This window comes from Erpetoichthys calabaricus, chromosome 18 (assembly GCF_900747795.2).
Source record: "Erpetoichthys calabaricus chromosome 18, fErpCal1.3, whole genome shotgun sequence".
In the NCBI taxonomy this organism is placed as follows: domain Eukaryota; kingdom Metazoa; phylum Chordata; class Cladistia; order Polypteriformes; family Polypteridae; genus Erpetoichthys; species Erpetoichthys calabaricus.
The window spans coordinates 86,588,226-86,612,531 of NC_041411.2; the positions used below are offsets into that span (position 1 = coordinate 86,588,226).

The window sequence follows — 24,306 nt, forward strand, 5'->3', positions numbered from 1 at the left end:
GCATATCTTCGACCATTAAGAGACACCAGAATCCTTAGCAGACCTTTTAACCTCAAGATAAGAATAACCAAACCTAAGAATATAATAATGTCTTGCTAGAAGACAGTTTACAGCATCACTGTACATGACTCTTCCTTTGATTTTCAGTCATAGCCTTAATTTACATAACCATAAGAAAATTGTTGCAAGTTCTAGACAGAATATGTGCATTTTACTCTTTCTTGTATCTGAAAGAGTTAACAGACAATGAGTACTCATCATCTAAGCAAAATGCATACAGGGCCTGCAAGAAATGAGGAACATTAGTGATTGTAAGAAAAGACGGAGAGTGAGAGTTTTGGACTATGCAAATGGGGGCTTATTGTCTTTTGTGTTGGTTGTGCTACTATGATGTGGGAAATAGAAGGTGTACCAAAAGTTTTAATTTATTCCAGTTTCTGTCATATAAATAGAACTCTGAAATGAGGTGACATTCCAGTACTTTCACAGCATAATGTGAGATTTAGAATAGCAATGAAAAGTTTTGAAGAAATCGTGCACCCTCTGTAATTTCTAGTTATACAATTTGAAACCATAAGATGCAGGAAGATTTGCATGCTGCAGTCATTAAATTTGACATACCTGCCGACTAGAAGTTAAGTTGAGTCTTGTAGTGTGATGTCGGCCTGTGGAGTTAACGGGATATGAACGTTTTCATTCACATAGTTGCCTTCTTGTCCATATGTTTCAGATAAAGCAACTTAGCTAGAGCCCCATTAGGTTTTCCAGGGTGCTATATGTTGCCTAAATTCTGAACTTTGTCTTTGGTTTTGGTGGCTTTGGAGCAATTACAGACAATATTCTGAAGCCAAATAACAATCTCTGTATGAATCAAATGGGTTTACTGCCATCTTTGTTGGAGTAAACATTCTTTCTGTTTTGCGAACTGTTCTCGACATGCCGTGTTGTAATTCAGAACTGACATGGGTTAAATAAAGCATACATCAAATTGAGGATTAAGCACATAATTAATGAGGGAGTAAGACTACCAGCACATTGCAAGAGGTTTGGGCCACAATTACATGGAGCTGGCAGTTAGCTTATAGATCAGGCAGAGAAGTCAGATCCAAGAACCGCAGAAATTTGGTTTATGCATATGTATGTGTGTGTGTGTGTGCGCGTGTGTGTGTGTGTGTGTGTGTGTGTGTGTGTGCACGTGCGTGTGTGTGTGTCTGTATAGAGAGAATATGTGTAGAAAGTGTTATAACTTCTACATGGTATGACTGAAATGTATGCAAATCCCCTTAAATGAAAGTCTTCAGTGTGCACTTTAATCATGTCTAAATTATTTGATTTGTAATTTTAAACTGTGGAGCACAGGAGTAAATAAAGTATAAATGTGTCTTTGTCCCAAACATTTTCTATATATATATATACTGTATATATAGTTGAAAAACATTTCAGAAAAGCTGTTTCAAAACTTACAGTATTGTTTTGTTTTCAAACTGTTTCACTGTTCTCTCAGCAGCTCCCAGAGCTTTCTCCCATTGAATAGCACACTGAATATTTCAGTAGACTTTGTGCAAGAAGCATAAGCACAAGTATGAGAGCGGAATGTTATTAGTTATGTAACATTATTAGTGAGTTTTTTTTCTCTCAATGGCTGGCTGGGACAAACCTGAAATGTTGACCTTTGTTTCACTTAATCAGCCTGCCACACAACATCCCCATTACAAAATAATTGTCAGAAAAATGTTTGTCAAAGACCTTAATGGATTTTACATTGGAACAGCAAAGCATTCATTCATTCTAAACCATGTGTTGCATTTTTGTATTGGAGATATTTGGAAGAAATAAAGACAAACATTCTAGTTCTGTGTATTTTTGTTAGAATATTTGCTTAAATATTATTTGTTTAAAATTAATTAGACTTTGCATGCTTTTAGAATTTGCATTATAGTTGAATATTTATTTATCTCAGACTACTGAGAAAAACGTTTTTCTGTTATTAGATTTTATATGTTCATGTCGTTTTATGGTTGTGTTTCAGAGCTGTGTTCATTTTATGATGGTAGTTGTGCATTTCCATGATCTAATTCTTTCAAGCTACATCAAATAAACTTTGAATATACCATATTGGTGTTTTTTGCTAGAATACAGGATTCAATTTCTTGTTTGTCAAAACTGCTAAAACAGTATTTATACCTCTTTTTACATAATGTATTTTTGTAAATTTTACATATCTATAATCCAGCTTCTGATTTCTTTTTAAATTATTTTTGATGATTGCTTTCATAATGATTACCATATAAACTATTTATTCATAGTACATATTCTTACTGTTTGAAAACAGGCTAAATCATTCAGAAAGTGAAACTGATCCCCTGTAACTCTGGTTCAAGTTTAAATTGTTTTCACTTATTTTTCCATATCCTTTTTGATTCAGGCCCTAACTGCACATAGTTAAGAAAAAACTTTATTCACAAAATTAATTTTCAACAAATACAGTATTTATTTTCAGTCTTACGTGAGATTTTCTGAAATGGTTGGTCCCAAATCCAGGAAGAATTCTGTTAAGCAGTTTTAAACTATCTATCTATCTATCTATCTATCTATCTATCTATCTATCTATCTATCTATCTATCTATCTATCTATCTATCTATCTATCTATCTATCTATCTATCTATCTATCTATCTATTTTCTTTTCCTCTGTGTATAGATGTCTTGGACAGCAGTCTCGCAGACCAATAAGTAGATAGATAGATAGATAGATAGATACTTTATTAATCCCAATGGGAAATTCACATGTTGCAGAGATACATTATCTCTCCTTTATATGAGACCAAGTGATACAGGTCTGTTTCTTTGCATGGACTAGTTCGTAGTCTTTATTCTAAGATGGACTGTGCATTCTTTAATAAAATCTGGGTAACATTTTCAAACCCATTTAATCCAATTCAAGGTTTCAGGGAGTTTTGAGCCTTTTCCCCCAACAAGGCAGAAAAGGCAAGTCATCAGTACATTGTAATGTCAGCTCACAAACATCTACATGCACAAAATAAATCAATTTAGAGTCATTGGTTAATTGATTATTGGGCATATCTGGAGGTGTGAAAGGAAAACCCACACAAATACAGGGAGTGCATGGAAACTCCACATGGAGAATGACTGGGTGCAGGATTGAGACACCAGATATGAGATCCATGAAGCAAAAGCATTTATGCCAACTCTGTATTTTTGTCTTATCAATAATAATAACTTGAACAATGTGATTACTGAAGTAATTTATATTAAGAAATTAGAAGATAAGGGTGAAAACTGGTTTTCTGGACGTGTTTTAAGTTTATTTTTATGTACATAGTACAATGAAATTCTTATTTGCATTCCTTCTTAGAAAAGTTGACAGTAATATAGTAGCAGCAAAGACACAGGGACTCACGCACACAAGTAAATATAACATGCAAAGTGTATGTGTGTGAGTGTCTATATTTATTTTTGTAGTATATATGCTGCATATATTTGTATCACATATACAGTGTTTCTTATGTTACATTATTTGCTTTTATGATTGGCTACTCTGTAAACTTGATCTGTTGATATAACTGTTTCTCAATCTTCTGGCACAAATGCCAATGGTCCTGTACCATTTGCCAGAAGAAAAAGTCATTATTATTAATACCTTTTGCCTTTCTAAGGCAGCATTTGTTGTATGTCATGAACAAAAGGTAGCTGGGTGCTGGTAATATTCTGTGCAACTTCACCCACCCTCTGCCAGGCTTTATGATCCTGAGCTGAGGAGGTGTGTGGAAGTGCCCGCCAGGATATACTCTACTGTGCACCTCTGTACAGTGGGGCAAAAAAGTATTTAGTCAGCCACCAATTGTGCAAGTTCTCTCACTTAAAAAGATGAGAGAGGCCTGTAATTTTCATCACAAGTATACCTCAACTATGAGAGACAAAATGAGAAAAAAAAAATCCAGAAAATCACATTGTCTGATTTTTAAAGAATTTATTTGCAAATTATGGTGGAAAATAAGTATTTGGTCACCTACAAACAAGCAAGATTTCTGGCTCTCACAGACCTGTAACTTCTTCTGTAAGAGGCTCCTCTGTCCTCCACTCGTTACCTGTATTAATGGCACCTGTTTGAACTCGTTATCAATATAAAAGACACCTGTCCACAACCTCAAACAGTCACACTCCAAACTCCACTATGGCCAAGACCAAAGAGCTGTCAAAGGACACCAGAAACAAAATTGTAGACCTGCACCAGGCTGGGAAGACTGAATCTGCAATAGGTAAGCAGCTTGGTGTGAAGAAATCAACTGTGGGAGCAATTATTAGAAAATGGAAGACATACAAGACCACTGATAATCTCCCTCGATCTGGGGCTCCACGCAAGATCTCACCCCGTGGGGTCAAAATGATCACAAGAACGGTGAGCAAAAATCCCAGAACCACACGGGGGGACCTAGTGAATGACCTGCAGAGAGCTGGGACCAAAGTAACAAAGGCTACCATCAGTAACACACTACGCCGCCAGGGACTCAAATCCTGCAGTGCCAGACGTGTCCCCCTGCTTAAGCCAGTACATGTGCAGGCCCATCTGAAGTTTGCTAGAGAGCATTTGGATGATCCAGAAGAGGATTGGGAGAATGTCATATGGTCAGATGAAACCAAAATAGAACTTTTTGGTAAAAACTCTACTCGTCGTGTTTGGAGGAGAAAGAATGCTGAGTTGCATCCAAAGAACACCATACTTACTGTAAAGCATGGAAACATCATGCTTTGGGGCTGTTTTTCTGCAAAGGGACCAGGACGACTGATCCGTGTAAAGGAAAGAATGAATGGGGCCATGTATCATCAGATTTTGAGTGAAAACCTCTGCCTCCCCATGCTGATAATGAGAAAACAATAAATGAGCCATATTTTAAACACATGGATCCACACAGATTATGTTCACATACAATTATATAAACCAGGGGTTCTAAATTCAGTCCTGGGACCCTCTGTGGCTGCAGGCTTTTGTTCCAACCAGATTCACAATCAGTGGTAATAAATGATCTCAATTAATTAGCTGGTCTTTTTTCTCTTGGCTTATTCTACATTCAGAAAAGCACAATAGTATGATTTTTATTTTTATATAATTTTTAGAAGTATTTCTATTTTTTCAGTACCTTTAAATGGTTAACTAATTTTTTATGTTATTTTGACCTTTTTCTGTGTAGGTTGCTTCAATTGTTGTATCCTAATAATTACAATTAAAAAGAAGCAGAGTAGACACCTGGGAAAACAACACTGAATGATGAAAGTCTGCAACTACTTTAGCGTTAGACCCATTAATTAGTAAATAATGGATTAAATAACCAGAAAACCTGGAAAAGAACAATAAAAATCAGGATGAAAATATTGTTAAAAAGTTGAATATCCATTTTCCATATAACTGCCTGGTACATTTTAATAAACATTTACCACACTTTTGTCATTTTCACATTAACTCCAAAACATGGAAACTGGGTAATAACAGATCACTTCATTAGGCTAGCACTCCAATTAAAAACAGAAGATGGTTGGAATAAAAACCTGCAGCCATAGTGAGTCCCCAGGACCAAGATTGAAAATCACTGATATGCATGTTCTCTTGTGAGTAGTCTACAGAACTGTGTCACTTTCTTCAGTCTTACAGTGGTGTCTATCCTGTCATCTTCCACTAGACTGAAAATGTATATGTCACTGTAACCTCACACATGTAAGGACAAGTGCTATTTTCATTCTGTGAGATTTGTTAACATATCAGTGGTAATCTTGAAGCTATTCTATACAACAACATGCATAATCCTTTGTAATGAAGTACGTTCATTGAGCTGCCTGTTCAAAAACAGAAGTACCAATGCATAACCTGACCCTCAAAGAATTGCTTAGTTTATGCCACATTAGACTTTTCAGAATCTTTGCCCTTTCTTTCCCATGGTTCATCTTTACAAATCTAAACTATCACTCAGTTTTACAGTGTTTTTATGGGTTCTTTTAACTAAATTCTTTCACCGCAATTTGAAAAACTTGTTTATTTTTCATGATTATCTAACATATTTGGCACTGGATGGGCATTAGCTTTCTGTTGATGCCCATTGTCCTATTTGAGCACTAATTGCTTCTTTGCAACACAAGGAAAATAAAGTCGACTTGTTCCAGCAGTCATATGAATGTCTAATCTGCAGATTCAGGGGTGATGGGGGCAGCTATTGGCAAAGAAAAACAGTTCAGACACTTCTGTAATTTTTTTCCTGTTTGTTTTGTATGCTTGCATTTGTGTTTAATCCTGTAAAGCAGCTTTCCTCATTTCTGGGGGCAAGGAACTATGGTCCCTGAACAAAGGACACCTATTAGTAGGAAGTTAAAGACCAAACCATTACATTATAAACAGTGTGATATAAGCATGTCTGTTTACAGACCCTCTTCAGTCGTCTGCTGAAGCATATTTGTGTCATCCACATATGCTCGACTCTCAGAAAACAGAGCAATGGCTTTTTCTTCTATTTTTATTTTTTCTTCTGAACTCGTTCATAGTCAAGCATTTTGTGTCACTATATTAATAATTTGCCACTTTTTTATGGCACTTTATTGCAAATGTTTTTTTTTCTTCTTGCTTTAAAAAATTGTGGCAGCTGCCATTTCTCTGGGTGAAACTGGTGTTAGAACGGAGTAATTTTAAAAGACATTTTTAATGTGACTAGTTGAACGCTTTCCCAACAACCTGATACCGAAGACAGATCTGCCTCTTTATTGAATGAGGAGTTAACACTACAGGTTTTGTTCATGGAGGTCATTTTCAGTCTGGTATGCATTTTATCTTATTATTAACAGCCATTCTTTTTATGTAAATTTATATAGCAAACTCTTAATATAGATCACCTAAAGCATTATAGGCTGCTGAAAATATACCTTTAAAGGGTGTGTACATTGTGTTGCCGGAATAGACTACAGCACGCTACAAACCAGTATAAAAATAAGAGCACTTAGAAAGCGATTGAATGAATGGATTGACCTTTTTGGTATGAATGACAGCAATATGAGATACTTGTAAGCATACAAGGACTGCCACCAGATAAAGTTTTTAATAAGATTTTGTAATTTTGTTGTATATTAAATTGTGGCACATTAAGGAGGAATTACATTTTTTAACTTTAATTGTGCATAATGGTTTCCAAGCATATAATTTTTCTTTTCTATTTAAAATTCTTAAAATGCTGTCATAATAGATTATATTTTTAAAATTACAAATTATACCTTTTTTCAACTTCCTGTATTCTGGAAAGCTTTGCTACTTATGTTAGTTTTCCCCCCAATATGTTTTAGTCACAAATTCTGACCAAATTGTGCATGTTTTGTTCATATAGGATATTCTTTGGTTTCACTTGTATTGTGGGATATGAAAAGGCAAAGATGTTCTAACTTTAATTTTGAATAATTTTGTGTGTCATGCTATAATATCATAGTCCTCAAGTTTTTGGTGCTTTTTTATGTTCACTTTTATTAATTTAATCATACAACATGTGTTAGATGGTACATGTGTCATTTGTTTAATGTATCTATCAACTTTAAATATAGTGACTTAAACAAGACATTTATAGAGTTAGTTATTCACTTTCAAACCCACCTGTTTAGTTCAGATTTGAAGGGAATTAATTAGTGCTAACTAAAGTAGAAATCACTAACCATGAATGATGTGCCAATTCATCACAGAGCAACTCTCTCATATTAGGCCAGTTCAGGGGCACCAGTTAAGCTAACCTGCATGTGTGATAGCTTCAGTTCATACACTCAAACCCAAAACGAAACCCCACCCCATCTGCTTTAGTAATGCCACCTTGTCCATCTATGTTGGGTGCTTTATAACAGCTGCATAAAGGTGAAGAATACTATGCCAAAAAAGGTTCAGTAGGATTTTTATTTTAATTATTTACTAAAAAATGACTGCATGGATGCCAGTGTAAAATATATACCTTGCTAGCTTTTGTCAGTATTTAGACTTATGTGCCTATTTGGTAATACTATCTGTTTCGACTGTTCAGTATTGGTGATACAGTCAATTTGGAAATTATTGAATAATTGAATGCCAATACAAAAAGATAATTGGAGTACTTCAATATTGACTAACTCATATAATATTAGTAGAATTCTCCTACATATTAATGTTATCTGCCAACTAAAGCTAAACTTGAAATGCAGTGTCAGCTCACCCCAGAAGCACCTCCTTGCACTATTTTGGAATGTTTTAAGGGTTTATAATGAATTCATTCAAAGTTAATATAGTGCACAAGCAAGCAAGAAGCCATTACTCTAATATTTAGGTAGATTTATCTGTCACATTTTACAAAAGAAGCTCAGTGAGGCTTACATTTAGTTTTTGCTGTTCATAAGGATGCACTAATTTATCTGACAGTTTTACAGAAACAATGATATTCAGTGATTTCTTACAATAACACAGCTTAGCACTGCACTGATTTAAAACCTAGTACTAAAATCATCTGAGCTATGGCCTATATGCATCGATTTGCTTTTGTGTAATCCTGCATGAAGCTTCTTGTTTCAGTGAGAATGGCTTCTTTTTACATAAGCAGTAAGCTCTTTATTCTGTTAGCCAGTGGGTTTTACAGAGTTTTATGAATCACGGGAAGAGACAAAGGCTTTTTATTGTTTAAAGTTGTTTGGAGTTTACCTTTCATTTGTGAGTATTTATCAGCAACTTTAAAAGGTATTGTCATTAGAGAGAAAGTGAAAAAACATTCGGTAATTTTTTGAGCTAAGCCTTTCCCTCAGATCTTAGGGCTCATTTATATAAGACTCATTGTGAACAATATTACAAAATACTGTCTTCAAGAGAAATTTTTATTTATATTTTCTAACAATTACATTGGAATTCTAATTTTCATGTGTTCTCTAAGCAATAGATAAAAGTATATAGTATATTTTAAGTAACCTGGACTATAACATGCAGATATCAACATCATTTTCTTTCCACTTCTCCTGCTGAGCAGCAACATATTGAGCTGGGTTGACCTGGCCTCCTTACACTAATCAAGTTTGTCCAGACCTTTCTGGGGAATACCTAGATGTTTCCAAGACAAAATAGTTATCTGTTCCTCCAGCATTGCCTTGGTCTGCCTATTGGTCTTCTTCCACTGGGCCGTGCCTTGTACATCTCCTACAACAAGGCTTTGTGCTGCAGGTCTGAAATGGCGAGTGGCAGTAAGAAAGCCATTCCTTAAAGGACAAAATAGGGCCTTGGAACACCAGCTGTGGATTATTGCAGACTGGAAGAAAGTCTTACGGAACATTGAATCAAAATTTGAAGTGTTTGGTTCCTTACGCAGGGTGTTTGTATGCTGTCGAATTGGTGAGATGATGGTTCCTCAGTGTGTGACACCCACTGTCAAACATGGAGGAGGAAGTGTGATGGTCTAGGGTTCTTTTGTTGGAGGTAGAGTTGGTGACTTGCCCAGAATAATTGGCATTCTGAATCAAAATGGTTACCACAGTTTGGATGCTATATCAGCAGAATGTGGCTATTATGATGAATCAGAAAATCAAATCAAATTTTATACTTAATGATTCCTTGACCTTGATTTTTTTATTTGCCATTGTTTATTTGTTCTATGCCTAGATTTCAAGACAACTTTATTTTTTCAACATACTTCCCATGACCACTAATGCTTACTGCAACATTTACAGAGCATTTATATGACTCTCAAATAACATGTTATATACAGACAAGCCAAGATGCTTTCTCTTCTCCGTATTCTATACCCCAGCAATGTTCCTGACATTGTGTCGTTGTGATTGGTAGCCTAAAGGCACCCAATTTGTAGGTGAGCTTAATTGTTAGACCATGTTGAGAAATTCCTACCATGAATTCCAGTAATATCTTAACTAACTGTTAAAGTTAACTAGTTCACATTTCCTTTCAAGTTGTGCCTGTAAATGAAATAAATCCCTTATACAAAGGAAGGTTTTTAAGTTAGCTACACAGTGGTTTAAACTGTTTAGAATGTTTCCTGCAAATCTGATTAGGGTTTGTGCACTTTCATAGCAAATTATTTCAAGTTCCTAAAATTTACATTCTTTTAGGTAACTTAGTTTAATTCTTTAATTAAAGATACATGGCAAGAGATTTAGGAGGGCAAAAGCCCTTTGTTTTGTCTGCTTTCTGAAATCTCTTGCCATGTATCTTTAATTTGAGAATATCCTGCCTCTGCATAATCCTGAAGAACAGTACATATATGAATAATAAAATAGAAACAAAGAGATATAGAGTTTTAAAAAAACTATTTGTTTGTGTTTTGGCGGCACTGTGGCGCAGTGGGTAGCGCTGCTGCCTCGTAGTTAGGAGACCTGGGTTCGCTTCCCGGGTCCTCCCTGCATGGAGTTTGCATGTTCTCCCCGTGTCAGTGTGGGTTTCCTCCGGGCGCTCCGGTTTCCTCCCACTGTCCAAAGACATGCAGGTTAGGTGCATTGGCGATCCTAAATTGTCCCTAGTGTGTGCTTGGTGTGTGTGCCCTGCGGTGGGCTGGCGCCCTGCCCAGGGTTTGTTTCCTACCTGACGCCCTGTGTTGGCTGGGATTGACTCCAGCAGACTCCCGTGACCCTGTAGTTAGAATATAGCGGGTTGGATAATGGATGGATGTTTGTGTTTTGGCAAATGAGCTGTCCATCTATAAAGTGAGTCCCACATCTTTTGACCTCCCTTCTAAACTTTTAAAGGAGTAATAAATAATTTGTATTTGGTTCATTAAATGAAGAGATGGATGGATTTTCTGTTTAAGGTTTTGCATGACTAGAAGGAATGCAGTTCACTTTAGTAATGTTCAGGTATTAGGGGAGTTAGTGTTTGGTTTCAGTTGAGTTTCATTTAATTTTGAATTTGCATCTGCAGAAAACCTTAAATGATTACATCCGCAATATGAAAACAGGATTAATATTTGCACCCAACAACAATGAATTCATTATTAATTTATTGGTGACTTGCTAAGACTTAGTAATTCATGGCATAACTGAATAGCCTATCCTCAGTCCTCACATTAAGGTTTGCTGACTGATCAGTAGTTAAAGATATAGTTAAAGATCTTATGGTCTTTTAGTACTGCAGGAAGAGTGTGATTCATCTATAAACCATTATACAATATAATGGTGATATATTGCCCCATGCATAAGGATAATGAAAGTGAATGTGCAATCAGCAGATAGGAATTAAAATCTAAGGAGTACCTCATACCCTATTTATGCCCATTTTCTGTTGGTATATTCTTGTCTGTTTTCCTTCATGGGCATAGGTCCCAGAAGGTTGACTGTAAACCTACAGTATGCATCTGGACATGAAATCCTTGGCAGTTAGATTTGAGTAAGGTCCGAGGTTACTACGGTTCAGGAATATATTAGTGCAGCATGTTACACTGTAATAAAGAAAATAGTGTGCTGTGAAACACTTGTCATTGTGAATATTTATCTGTGTCATGGTCATTTGTCATTCCATTGAGCAGTAAATGAAAGTTGTGGAAATGACTCCTAACAGCAGCAAGAATGTCAGTATTTCTCTGCACTTATCCTTGGGAAAGATATTTTCTATTTGAGTTAAAAGTGATGGGAGTTTAGCATGAGCTCACCCTACATCTGCTTAAAAGAATGGAATTAGACTGCTACTGTTCCTTAACTGCTCACAACAAAACATGGAGGACATGATAGAAATTGCTTGAATACATGATGTAAACAGCTCCACAGTTGTGTCAGTGGACTAAATTGTTGCCTTAGGGGTACAACATTTTCTGCCCACTGAGTCAGCAGCAGTCTCCTCACAGAGTCGGCGCAGTGCAGCTTCAGGAGCATGATTCTATGAGTGAAATGAGATTTTCTGGTATCCAGTGGATCTTGTCTGCACCATGCCACAAAAATGCCATCATCAGCCAGTCATCAGCCACCCTGAAACAGTTACATTATCAGTACTTTCTCTTTCCAAGCTGTCGGCTCTACATGGTTTGCTTTCGCAAGGACCTACTTTGTGTGCAGCTTTACTATGGGATTCTGCTATAAAGATTCTGCATTTAAGGGCAAGGCACCAGTGTTAACGCCGCTGTCTGTGAAAGGCCATTGGTGACAGAAGGAGTCAAGCAGAGACAAGCACTGAAGTAGCAAGACAGAAAGGGAGGTGGTCATGAAGCAGCAGAGGCAGTCGGGATGTTTATGTGTTTCTCTTGTTACACTTGTGCCTGTTGTGGGAAGCAGATCTGGGATTCTTCAGAGGTAAGTAAGCCTGTGTACTGATATGCTTAAATTCATACAAGAGATGAACACATAGTAGCTTCTGTAGGTTAAAAAATATATCACCTGGCTCCTCTGACAGGTTCAGCAAATCTTTTTAAAACTGCCTGGAAGGAGAAAGTTAGAAGATCTGAGCTGTTTACAGGTGTGATGGTATCATTGTTTATACAGTTGCTTTTGAATTTGCATGGCTTCAAAAAAACTAGCCAGTTTTCCAGTTCAGGCTCTCTGTGGGTAAACCACTTGGAAAGTTACCCGATTAGAGCAGCCAGGGCGGCTTTTGTGAATAGCTTTTGTGAATAGCACTGAAAGCAAAAAGAAAAGTGTGTCACTGTGGACTATGCTCTTGAATTTCCTGATAAGTTGGAAAAACAGGTTTCTGTCAGCATATTCTGCAAGCACACAGAGCTAAAGTGCCTCATGGTCAGCTTTGTCTTTGGCTTTATCTTTGTCTTTTGTTGAACACTATTAGCAGTTTAACATTTAAAAAAGCTTTATACTCTGTAAGGTTTATTTTATTACTTTTCATGCCATTTGCTTGGGCAGCCCTGTTTTGGATCAGGGAGGATTTGTTTAAACTGAAAGACAAGGAATACAGGAACTTGGTCTCAGTGTTTTATTGTGTTAACTGAGAAACGTCCACCAGTATTTTCTTTCCTGAGCTGTTTGGCAAATACTATATGTGCAAGCTGTTTGCATGGGAATTAATTTGTTTTTCCAGACATGTTACATGTTTTCAAAATAATTTTTGTTGTTAGCACCAACTTTGCACACATACTGACAAAAGTAAAAGTTCCTTTTTAGATGTATTTTTCCATTTGCAGATGTGCCTTCTTTTTGTAAATTTATGTTTAAAAGCTATATTCAATGTGCTCTGGGGACAGGATTTTGAAGTTTAAGTAATATTGCTAGTTCAGTCTCCATATTTCAGTCATTGTTTGGTCCTGAATAAGACACTTAAATCTGCCAATAAATTGACAATTTAAATGTGTCCTGAATATGTGTCCAGCTTTGTTTAAAGGCAGCTACCAAGTGGATAGGGCCTTCATCTCCTGTTTTATAGCTGATTTTTTTATCTTCATCTTTATCTTCAACTACATTGCTGGAATTGGGTCTTTCCTTTTATTAGTAATTGCTGTGGGGAGTCCCATGTATTTTGAAACAGAATTTGTTATATGTTCTTTTTTCCCTTTGTTTAACAACAGATGTTAGACTCCAATTTTGAAAATGTTGTCCTTTAAAGTAACCTATGAAAGACTGGTCAGGTTTCTTACAAAACTGAGATTTTGTCTCAATGTAAAAGCATGATAGCCAGATTGTGAGAAACTGGAAAGTCCTGTAGGTTCTTTATTCTGTATGCAATAAAGGGTACTAACATTCAATCAGTGGGAAAACAAATGCAACATTTGTCTCAAGTTTCAGGACATTTTTTATGTGCATGTCAAAGCAAAATCACCCAGCCTCAGGAGTTCCTGTAGGTCTAAACATCTGCCATCACTGAGTGAGTCAGGCAGAACAAGACACATAGCACAAAGTACATGCATCCGCTCTCTGTTTGAGTTATTCTCTGTATAAAGTATAAATCAGCCCTCTGGTGAGAATATCCAGTAGAGGTTTAGATTTTGGAGACCCATGTGTCAACTAACTGGTTTTGTGCACTTTAAAAGGAAAACTATGTAATTTGTCATGGACTAAAGATTTTCCTGTAATTTATGAGTACAGTAGCTATCTTAAAAAGTATACAAATATGGAGTGGGAATCTAACAAATCCAACAGTGTTGCATTGTGTCTGGAGTCATGCAACATTTCTTTTAAGACTTTGTAAATACATGTATTCAGTTTGCTTTTGAGTATAATTTACAGTTAGATATATTCATAGCTTGGATATGAATGTGACAACCCTGCTTTATGTGAAAGCCCGTTAAAACCTGGAAGAGAATGCTTCTTCTTATAGTATGTTTGAAGAAGATGATATTTATGAATTTGGTAAGAATCAGTCCTGAGAAGCTCTGGATCTGAACGCACAAACTTCACAAGAAAACACTTGTGCAAATCACTATTCCTCCTGTCCTTGCTAATTAAAAGCACATTTTTTATCATCTCTTACTCTGTTCCCTTGTTCATATTCCACAAAATCATTAATATTGACATGAACCATGTTACACTTACAAAATGCCCTGGGAGTACCTGGATTAAAATGCTTTTTTTTTCTCTCTCAAAAATTTGGACTGACTTTAATTTTGATTTTTCGATGCTCTCTTGCCAGCTAATCATAGCTTACTATAATAATACATCACCATTTACTAATTTATAATTACTTAACAGCTTTAAGAAACTAATTTATTAATAATAACTTAAAAATTTTATATGTACTGAATATTTGTTAGTGTGGTATTATGTACTTCAGTTTTAATGCATATTTTGTGCTTTATTTTAACAATACTTTATCTGTAAATGAGTAAGCTCTGAGGACTTAAGCAGGAACATCAAAATTTAAATTAACTGAATTATTTTGAATTTTATTCTGAAATTGTTTGTGTTATATTATGATGAACTTGAAATTGCTGTTAAATCAAAATGTCCAACAGTTGTTCTGTGTCCGAGATTAATCTACTGCAGGTTTAATATTAATTTTGATCTTATATTCTGATAGTTGTATTTTACTTGAAATATGTATTCCACAAACATTCTTCATAATTCAATTAACAAATACAAGGTATATTGGATAAAGAATTAAAATAACATTCTCACATTTCCTTTTTCCAATTAATGGCTGTAGGGGATATAGAATATAGTCTGCACAAGCAAAAGAAATGTATAAAATATTTATTTAACTGATTGCTTTCAAAATTATTACTTTGTGACTAATATCTTCTTCTTCTTTCGGCTGCTCCCGTTAGGGGTTGCCACAGCGGATCATCTTCTTCCATATCTTTCTGTCCTCTGCATCTGTTCTGTTATACCCATCACCTGCATGTCTTCTCTCATCACATCCATAAACCTTCTATTAGGCCTTCCGTAATAATAGATAGCTGGTATTGTACACAGATGGATGTTATTGTACACAGTATACATGCAGCATTTGGTATTAATTTTATCCTACATATTTATTGCTGAATTATTAATTTTTTATAATGTGAAATCCAAATAAGACTTTTACTATGGATATTACTGAAAAGGAAGGACAATGAGTGATTCTAAAACCATAGATGCTAGCTGTTCTATACATTATGGTTACCTTTTTCTTTTGGTTTAAATTGTATGTTGATAACTATTTTCCATATTGATTTCGCTTCATTCCCTAGAAAGCTAAACCTGCAAGTATGATTCATGTCTCTAGGGGTGAAGCTTTTTTGTAGTTATCCTTGACATAGCTAAAGCCTTGCTTGTAGATGCTCAGTGGATTATATTTAAAGTAGTACACTTGAATGTCTCCATCTAGGGCTGACTTACACAGAAAGAATATTTTCTGCTAACCCAAAACAAACCGCAAAAACTTTTAGTATTTAAATGCTATATATGAAGCAGGGCTTCTTTTTCTGAAATAGTTTAGAATTTATTTTAGTCAATGGCTCAATCTATGATATTTGCTTATTATTGAGGACAGAGTTGGGATAGGTGCTTCTGAATTAAAATCTTTTCAATAAAATTGATAGATGACCTCCTACTTTGCGCAAATGAGATAGAAAATCAAGAAACTAGCAATTTCTTCCTTTGGTCTTTCACAAGACTAGGTTACTGTATTATGTGGCTAATATGATTTTTAAAATTAATTGCCATTTATTTTCATGGCATATCATTCAGATTACACCATACCAACTAAGTGTACATAAATCTGAATGTAATTTTCAAAATGTCCATATTCTTTACTGCAAACTGGTATAATTAAAATGAATGTTTCTTCTCCAGACCCTTGCTGTAAGGACAGATCAGTCTGTAGTTTCAGGAATTTCATAAAAGAGAACAAATAATAAAGCAAGCAAAAATAATAGGCTGCTTGTTTTTTTCCCTTAGTCATAAATAACAGCAGAGTGAGTATATCTAAAATTAAACTTTTTTTTTTCTTTTTACAACATAAAAGATAAAAACAAAATTAGGCTAAACTCATTTATGCAAAACATTTGTTTGTTGCACTTTAAAGAAAGGGCAGTGGTGGTTGAAACATGTTTGTTTTAGCTTCTCAAGTAACACTTGAACAGTTTGTTTTAATGTTGTGCCATTTCTTTTAGTTACATATTTAAGGTAAAGTTATATCAGAAGATGACATTTCATGTCTTGCTCCTTAACATCCTTCACTTAGAGAAGAAATTCGCACACAGTTTGAATCTACTAAAAGTAAACAGTCAATTCAATTTATTCTTTTTAAACCTTTCAGTAATTACAAGTCTAGATTCCAGATGTCCAAGGTATAAGCACTGTGCATTTTTATAAGAACAATTACTTTGCAAAAACATTGTCCCATCATCCACTGTCGTCTACTTTTGAGTTATTACTGACAGTATACTGAAATATCTCATCATGGCTAAAGGCAAAGCATCATTCTCTTGCTTACAAAACACTGTAAAATTTTGACACGACATCTACTTATCCAAAGAGCAAAAACACTAGCACAGTTTCATTACTCCTCAGTAAAATGACTTAAGTTCTCTTTGGAATACATTTCCTGCTTGAAGCTCAAATTGATGTAAACAGGCTGAAAATGTTCCTGCCAGAAGCCTACTTTGGACCATCTATAGTTTTCTTGACTACAATGGTGCTTTTTTCAATACTTGTCAAAATTGTACAATTTATAATTTTAACACTCCAGACTCCTTATTATATAATCACTTAAATCACACTGATTGCTGCCATCTCCCAATTCCAGCTGATTTGGCTTTATATCTACCATTGTCTGGAACACTCTCTTCCCATGTCTGTCCATGAGCCTTTGACAGTGATAACACTAAAACCATTCTTGAAAACAAACCTCTTGTTTAACATTTTTGATTGTATATATAGTGTATGTATATTTGGAAATCTGATTTATCTTTAAATATTTACACTAATGCTGATTCTACCTTGTTGTTTATCAGTGTTGTTTATTGTTATTGTTCTACATATTTTACAGCATGTTTACTTTTGTGAGCTCTTACTAGTATTATGTGGATATGCCTTATTGTTTGTTTGAACTGTCTTGTATAGTAATTTATCCTCATGTACTGAATTTTGTTCTGAATGGTTTATAATGAATGTTATCATGTCATGCTTTGTGAAATGTGCTATTTGAAAATATAGGTATTTGTTTCCTGATAATGGTTGTTCAGTTCTTAAAATGGCTTAAAAGTATATTAAGCTCAAAAATAAATTATATTAAGCTCAAAATATTGGCACAGTTAAGTAAAAAGTACTGAAACATACCAGCCAAGCGCAGGAAAGTAGTGCAGGCCCTTAAATCCAAGACCTACAGATAATCACAATGAGTGGATAAAACAGGCACTTGGGTACCCAGTGCATAATCTAGAGTTAGAGGATTTGAAGGAATGCACAAATATAAATAGAGATCCATCTGTGAAGTGAGAGACCAGTATAAGCACAAAGGGACAGTCAGTAAGACTAGGATGAGGGCAGACTGTAGGAATTCTATCAATCTTATTTTTGGCAGCGTCTGCTGTGACCCTTGTAGTATAAGTAGGAAAGATTGTTTCTTCAAGTAAAGAATATCGAAGTCACCTTGGACTCACCTGCAAAATCTGATCTATTGTGTGCCTTTTATTCTGGTACAGGTCATACAGTACTTTAGCTGGGACTTCAAGCTAGGTATTATTATTTCTGTAATAAATTTAAATACAGAGGTTTAAATAATTTACCTCATCGTAAAAAATACAATAACATCCAGTTTCTTTCATTTAAAATAAAGGATGTGAAAATATTTTCGTTTGCTAACACATTGTTGAAAGAGGATCGGGATGTTTTAGGTCTTTGGTTTTACCCACTACTTGTTTTCAGCTACACAATAATACTGATTACAGAGCTGAACAGAGCAGTTTTAGATAACGAAACATTGTGCTTTTTTAATCACTGTAACTTATTCTATCATATCAAAGACATTCTCTTAAAGATACTCTACAACGTGCCTTTTAGTTCAGCAGAATGTCTCTCATGCTGAAAGGAATAGCTTTTAGGAATGTATTATTTCATTCAAGTTTGAAATTCACATTTGAAATGGAGAGAACTTAAGATGTAATAATTGGATGTCATGAACAAGTTAAACATCATTTACTTAAGCATTGTGTTCAAATTAAACTTTGTTGCAATTAGAAACTTATTTAAAGCACTTAAAAAGTTTATGAATTCATCTCCATTATGTTTGATTTATATAAATGATAATATTCATAATTACATTATCATAAATAGTTCAGAACATTAAGATTTTTAAAAGAATTCATATATTAATTTATTATATAGCAATTAAAAGTGAGCAGTGTAAAGAAAGGTCATTTCATACACATTATATAGGATAATTTGAATACAGTTTTATTATACCTTCTCTTAATCTGACAGTATTTCTAAAGCATTGTCATGCTGTATATGTTTGCATTTCCATTACCCTTTGAAAATGGTAAGGGGTTAATAAAATCAAAATTGATGTGATGAAGCCATTAACTTAAAAAGCACAATTTATCCTGATGAAGCCATTAATTTAGGCTTAATTAAAGCCTCTGTCAACAGCATTCTGTTTCTCAAATTTTTGTGCTGTACAGGATGCCCACTTCTGACAACGTCTGATAATTGCCAATTTTATGGAATTTGTTATGGACAGAGGCTTCTAGGTTGTGTTAAACACTAACATTAAGTGATGGCACTTATTTCTGTGTAGTGCAGCAAACTTATGAAACACTATAAAAAATGAGTTCAAACAACTTAACCGAGGATTTACAAGCAGTACCTACGTCAATAATGTTTTAAGCAGAAGCTTCTTGTCTTCGTGATGACAAGGACTGAAATTATTCAGTGAGTTTAAAATTGCCCAGTTCTCCCAGGCTGTTGTTAATAGTAAAAGAGCAGATGCAGGTTAGGTGCATTGGAGATCCTAAATTGTCCCTAGTGTGTGCTTGGTGGGTGTGTGTGCGTGCCCTACGGTGGGTTGGCACCATGCTCGAGATTTGTTCCTGCCTTGCGCCCTGTGCTGGTTGGGATTGGCTCCAGCAGACCCCCGTGACCCTGTGTTAGGATATAGTGGGATGGAAAATGACTAACTGACATGACAGCCAAAAATTCACTTCAAGCAGCATCTCCATAGTGACAAATTGTTGGATATTAAGTCACAGGAGTAGAAAACCAAACTTTGTTATTTAGTCTTATGTGAGTTCTATTGGGTTGTAATACAATGTATTCTTCTTTACTGGAGACAAAAAAATCTTTTTTTTTTTTTTTTTAAAGATGTCTGTCAGTGTCATATTTGTGACATTTTAAATACAGAAACCTTAAAACACTTGAACATCTTCATAAAAATAACATTCACAATCAGGAAAGCGCTACAAGTGTGTGTGTTGCTCATAAAGACACAAGAAGAAAACATTATCATACCAACACAATAAATCAACAAAATACAGTGATGGAATATAGGCACGAATAATAATTTTGTATTTATCAGGTCCACATATTGTTAAATAACTAAACCAGTTAAACACTGTAAATCAGGTTCAGTTGTGCCCAGATAAGTAGTAGGTTGGGAACATACGCTGATAAAGCATGTTGCTGAACCCACCAGGTATGAAAATGAACAAATACAAACTATCAGAAAGACAGCGAGAAGAATTCAAACCAGACGAGGAAAATGGAGCCTAACACTTATGACTTTGCTTTTACATACTCATTAATATATTGCCTACGCTTAACCAAAGACTTAGGTTTAAAGCGGTAGTACTGCCACACTGCTCCAGAATAGTGAAGTTAACTTCAGCCCAGGCAATGTGGAGTTTCCTGAGTCTTCAAATCTCTGTAATAATTTCTCAGCAGATGCTCTGTGCATTTTAGTGAGCTGACCGCTTTAAACAGACCCTTTGCAAATGAAAGTGTATGTATGTTTCCAAAACTCTGCCCTGCGGAGTACTAATACCCTAACCAGGTTGTGTCTGGCACCCTATGCTGCTGGCTGGGAGGGACACTGGTCATCACAACCTTGAACTAGATATGTAGAATGGACAATGTATGGACAGATGAACTGTATGATATGCATTTAACTAAATACTGTCAATAAATATTGATTGTACAGTAAATGTAACAACATACCATTGCATTGTTACATATATGGAAGGTTCTGACATTAAAAAATAGTGAAGTATTAAAGTGTGACAGTGCATTGATTTTTCAAGTTAATCCCTGTGATGTTGACAGTAACTATGCTTGTGGTTTGATTCTCAATTTTTGTTTCTTGTTTTTATTTTTTCAGAATCATGTTGTGGATGGTATGCTCATTTAGAACATCTGTTGCTTTTATCACTTAGGTGCATTTTAAGTTTGATAACAGTACATGTCCCAAAATGTTTGTGTAATGTTAAGTGATTATGCATACAAAACGTCAGTTTCACAATTAAATATTGAGTTAAGGCACAATACCTTGGAGAAGGGATAAGAAGAAACTGTAGTAATGTTGCACAGTTAAATCTGAGATGTATATTCATATGTGTGAATTAAGCTTCATTTATCCTGCCATTGCATTGGTCTAGCCAACTCTGCATTTCACTTATTGGTGTCTCTGTATTAATCTGTTACTGAACAACATAATTTAATAATAGTAAATAAAACAGAACTGGTTGTATTTCAGGTCACACCTTTAAAACTAGTAGTAGTTGAAGTCAGTAATGGCCAATAGTGTGATTAATGGCATCAACTCAGTTTATAATCAATTGGAGGTCGTAGTCTTGAAGGAATCGTTTCAATATTAATATCTTAAGCAATTATTTATGCATTGCTTAAATTTACTTTTACACATTTTTATGATTACTTCAAATTACGCTGTGCCATCGCGCGAGCACAAATTGAAATCAGTGATGTATACAAACCATTTTTGGATTGAAATTGAAACTTGTGTAGTGAGCAATGCAGTCGTGTATTTTTGGTTTGTTCTTGTGAACTGACTCATCAGACCTGTTTCTGAACAAGCGAATCGCCGCCACACACCAAACAAAAGAGAACATCGCGCTATTGTAACTTTAAGGCGCAATCTCCTGAACTCGAAAGATGAGGTCATGTTTTGCGCTGCCACAGGTCTGGAACCTCTCCGCCCTCTTTGTGGGCGTGGTTTGGGAATGAGTCATAGTTTCAGGTGTCCGAGGAAACTTTCAGAAGTACATTAGTTTAGTCTCTACGCGAGAGGAGTTTTCATTCTGCAGGCAACATGCGCTGAATGATGACACCGCCCTTTAGACGATAGGAACAATGCACTGGGAAAAGTTAATTCAGATGAGGAATGGAAAGGTGAGGGACTCATGGAGTATTAACCGAAGGGTGTGCTGGGCTACTGTCACGATTACTATGTAATTGTTCTTACACTATGGATGGACAATGGAAGACTGCTTTTTAAATTATCGTTAAGTGCGGTGTACGTTTATTCGGACACTAAGCACAGGTGCACAGTAGTGAAGGGCAGAAGGGGTTTCGGTGATGTGTTTTTGTGTTTTGATTGGTGGAATGAGGTGGCCAAGCAGCTACACGAGCAGCAGCAGCAGCCAGAGAATAGATGGGGGTGGAGGATGTCTAATTAATCAATACTATGGAAATTGTTTTAGGGAATGACATCAGGCTTCCTTTGCACTCATTCGGTCAATGCGGAGAACTGCAACAATTTGCAAAACAAAGCATTGATTAGTATTTACCTATATACATATAGTACTTTATCAGACAAAGGAAGACCAGTTCAAAATAAGACGATTAGTGTACGTAACATTTGAAATAGCTTGTCTTTTTTGCGGTTTTGAGAAAAAACCCCAACAAACTATTATCTGGGATGAGACGAGAATACTTAATATCGTAATCTGTAAAATGAAACTAATAGTTCAGCTCAGTTTGAATATTAACGCATTTCCCCCTTTATATGCCTTTGTTTAATTACCAGCTGTTTTTTTACATGTAGTTGAGAATTCCATACTTGTATATTATCACTATGCAGTTCGTTTGTTTGTAACTGTATTATTTAAGGGCATTTCCACTTAAAGCTTAGATTTCATACAGTGAGAGCTTTCTTTTCTGTGACCCCGTAAATTGAATCAACTGCACACTTCACCTATCATTTGTAAATAATATTTTACATGGTCTATTGCAGGAGGCCAAACAGCAAATATGGTTTGAAATATAAGCATATTTACATAAATATTAAGTATATGTGTGTATTGTGTATACAAATGTGCTTGACTGGGGTTTGGCACACTAGTCTGCTTTTGTTCTGGACTTAACATTTTGCCAAGAATATGCTCTAAATTACATGAAATGGGTTAGATATATAGATACATGACAAGTATACTGTGAGGTGGATGTTTTAGAAAAATCTTAACTTCATTTAATTTTGCTGTTCATAATTTTATTTCATCATGAAGGGAGAGAGTGTTTTCATCGTGATGGGTCTGAGTAAGAGGAACTGATAAAGGCATGAGCAAATTTTTTGGTGTCAGAAAAGGATATAACCATATAAGTTAAAAACAAATTTCAGACCCCAAGAAAAGGCAAAATGTTTTTAGTTTTGTTTTTTACTTTATAAAATATGCAATGGCAGATTAATTTATGCCATGGTTGTGGAAAAGTAACGTAGACTTGAAAAATACCAAGTTGATCCTTTAAAAACAATTCAAATGCAATGCTGTTAACTGTTTAGTGACAATTACTTTGATATGTCAGATAAGAATTATCCCAAACTCATAAAAATGCACCTTTGTGATTAAAAAAACAAAGTTACTTTTTCATGCCCTGTGTTCATTGTAGAATGCATTTCTCATACATTTTCCACTTTTGTAAGGCTATTTTTTTGTCTAGTAAATACAGCATCAACTTCAGTTTTTACCTCATGTGTTGGCTCAGCACTTTTTGTTCCTGCTTGAAATAAAGCTGTCTTAACTGAAGTAGGTTTCGTTTTTAGATTATCATTTGATTTCAGCTTAAATTACAGTTTTAAGATTCATAATATTTTTGATTTGACATTGTTGGGTTAGTGATTAGTTCTGATGCCTCGTGATGTGGAGTACCAGGTTCGAATTTTGGCACAGAGTTAACATAAATTATATATACATCGGTATAGGCTTTTAGTATTATTCATTGTTTAAAGACATTGTTCTATTTTCATTTCAACCAAAAGTTAAAAACTGGTCAAGCTGTAATGTATTTATTTATATGTACTCACAAATGGCAAATTCATTGCTACATATTGTAATTAATCAGGCGAGAAGCCCTAACATCACCAGACTTAGATGATTAATATTTTACAGTAGCTTTTTGTTTTTTTGGCATTTGCCAAATATACACATCATATATTTATATGCATGTACATACTCCTTTCCAATGTACATACTCCTTTCCAGTTGTTTTATTGAAGTACTGGTAGGATCGGTTATTAATTACTAGGGGGCTTTGCCCCCTGCTCGCTTCACTCGCCAACCCCTGTGTTTGGTTAATTGGATATACAGTTTTACATTTTTTTTTTTTGGAATTGTTTCAATTTCATTATTTTCACTTGTACTTTAAAGCTTCATTAAAAACAATATTTTTTGGAGACACATTGTGACAACGCAACGTATAACTGCCCGTGAGTGACTATTGTTTCTGTTTCTGTAATAAATAATTCGAGTTTTTCTGTTTGTCCCTGTGATTTATTGATTGTCATAGCAAAAGCTATTCTCACGGTAAACTGTAAACATTTTACTACGAATGGCATATCACAATCTCCTTTGGTGTGTAATGTTATTCGCGGAATATATACATCACCTTTCTCTTTGCCTGTTAAAATTTGCATCGCTTCTCCGAGATCATCAATATACACCCGACC

General features: G+C 35.2%; 1 protein-coding gene across 5 annotated transcripts in view; it reads left to right on the plus strand.

Annotated features, from left to right (window-relative positions):
* LOC114669257 (transmembrane and coiled-coil domains protein 1-like) overlaps window positions 1-24,306 on the plus strand; it is a 174,539-nt gene that overhangs the window by 129,231 nt on the left and 21,002 nt on the right. The window contains exon 1 of one of the 5 annotated variants that reach the window (XM_028825469.2): window positions 21,261-21,752. The exons of the other annotated variants lie outside the window; for them this stretch is intronic. Coding sequence (XP_028681302.2) covers window positions 21,714-21,752 — 39 coding nt within the window. The 5' untranslated portion in view covers window positions 21,261-21,713. Of the gene's footprint in view, window positions 1-21,260; window positions 21,753-24,306 lie in introns of those variants that run through there. 5 annotated transcript variants of the gene reach the window in all.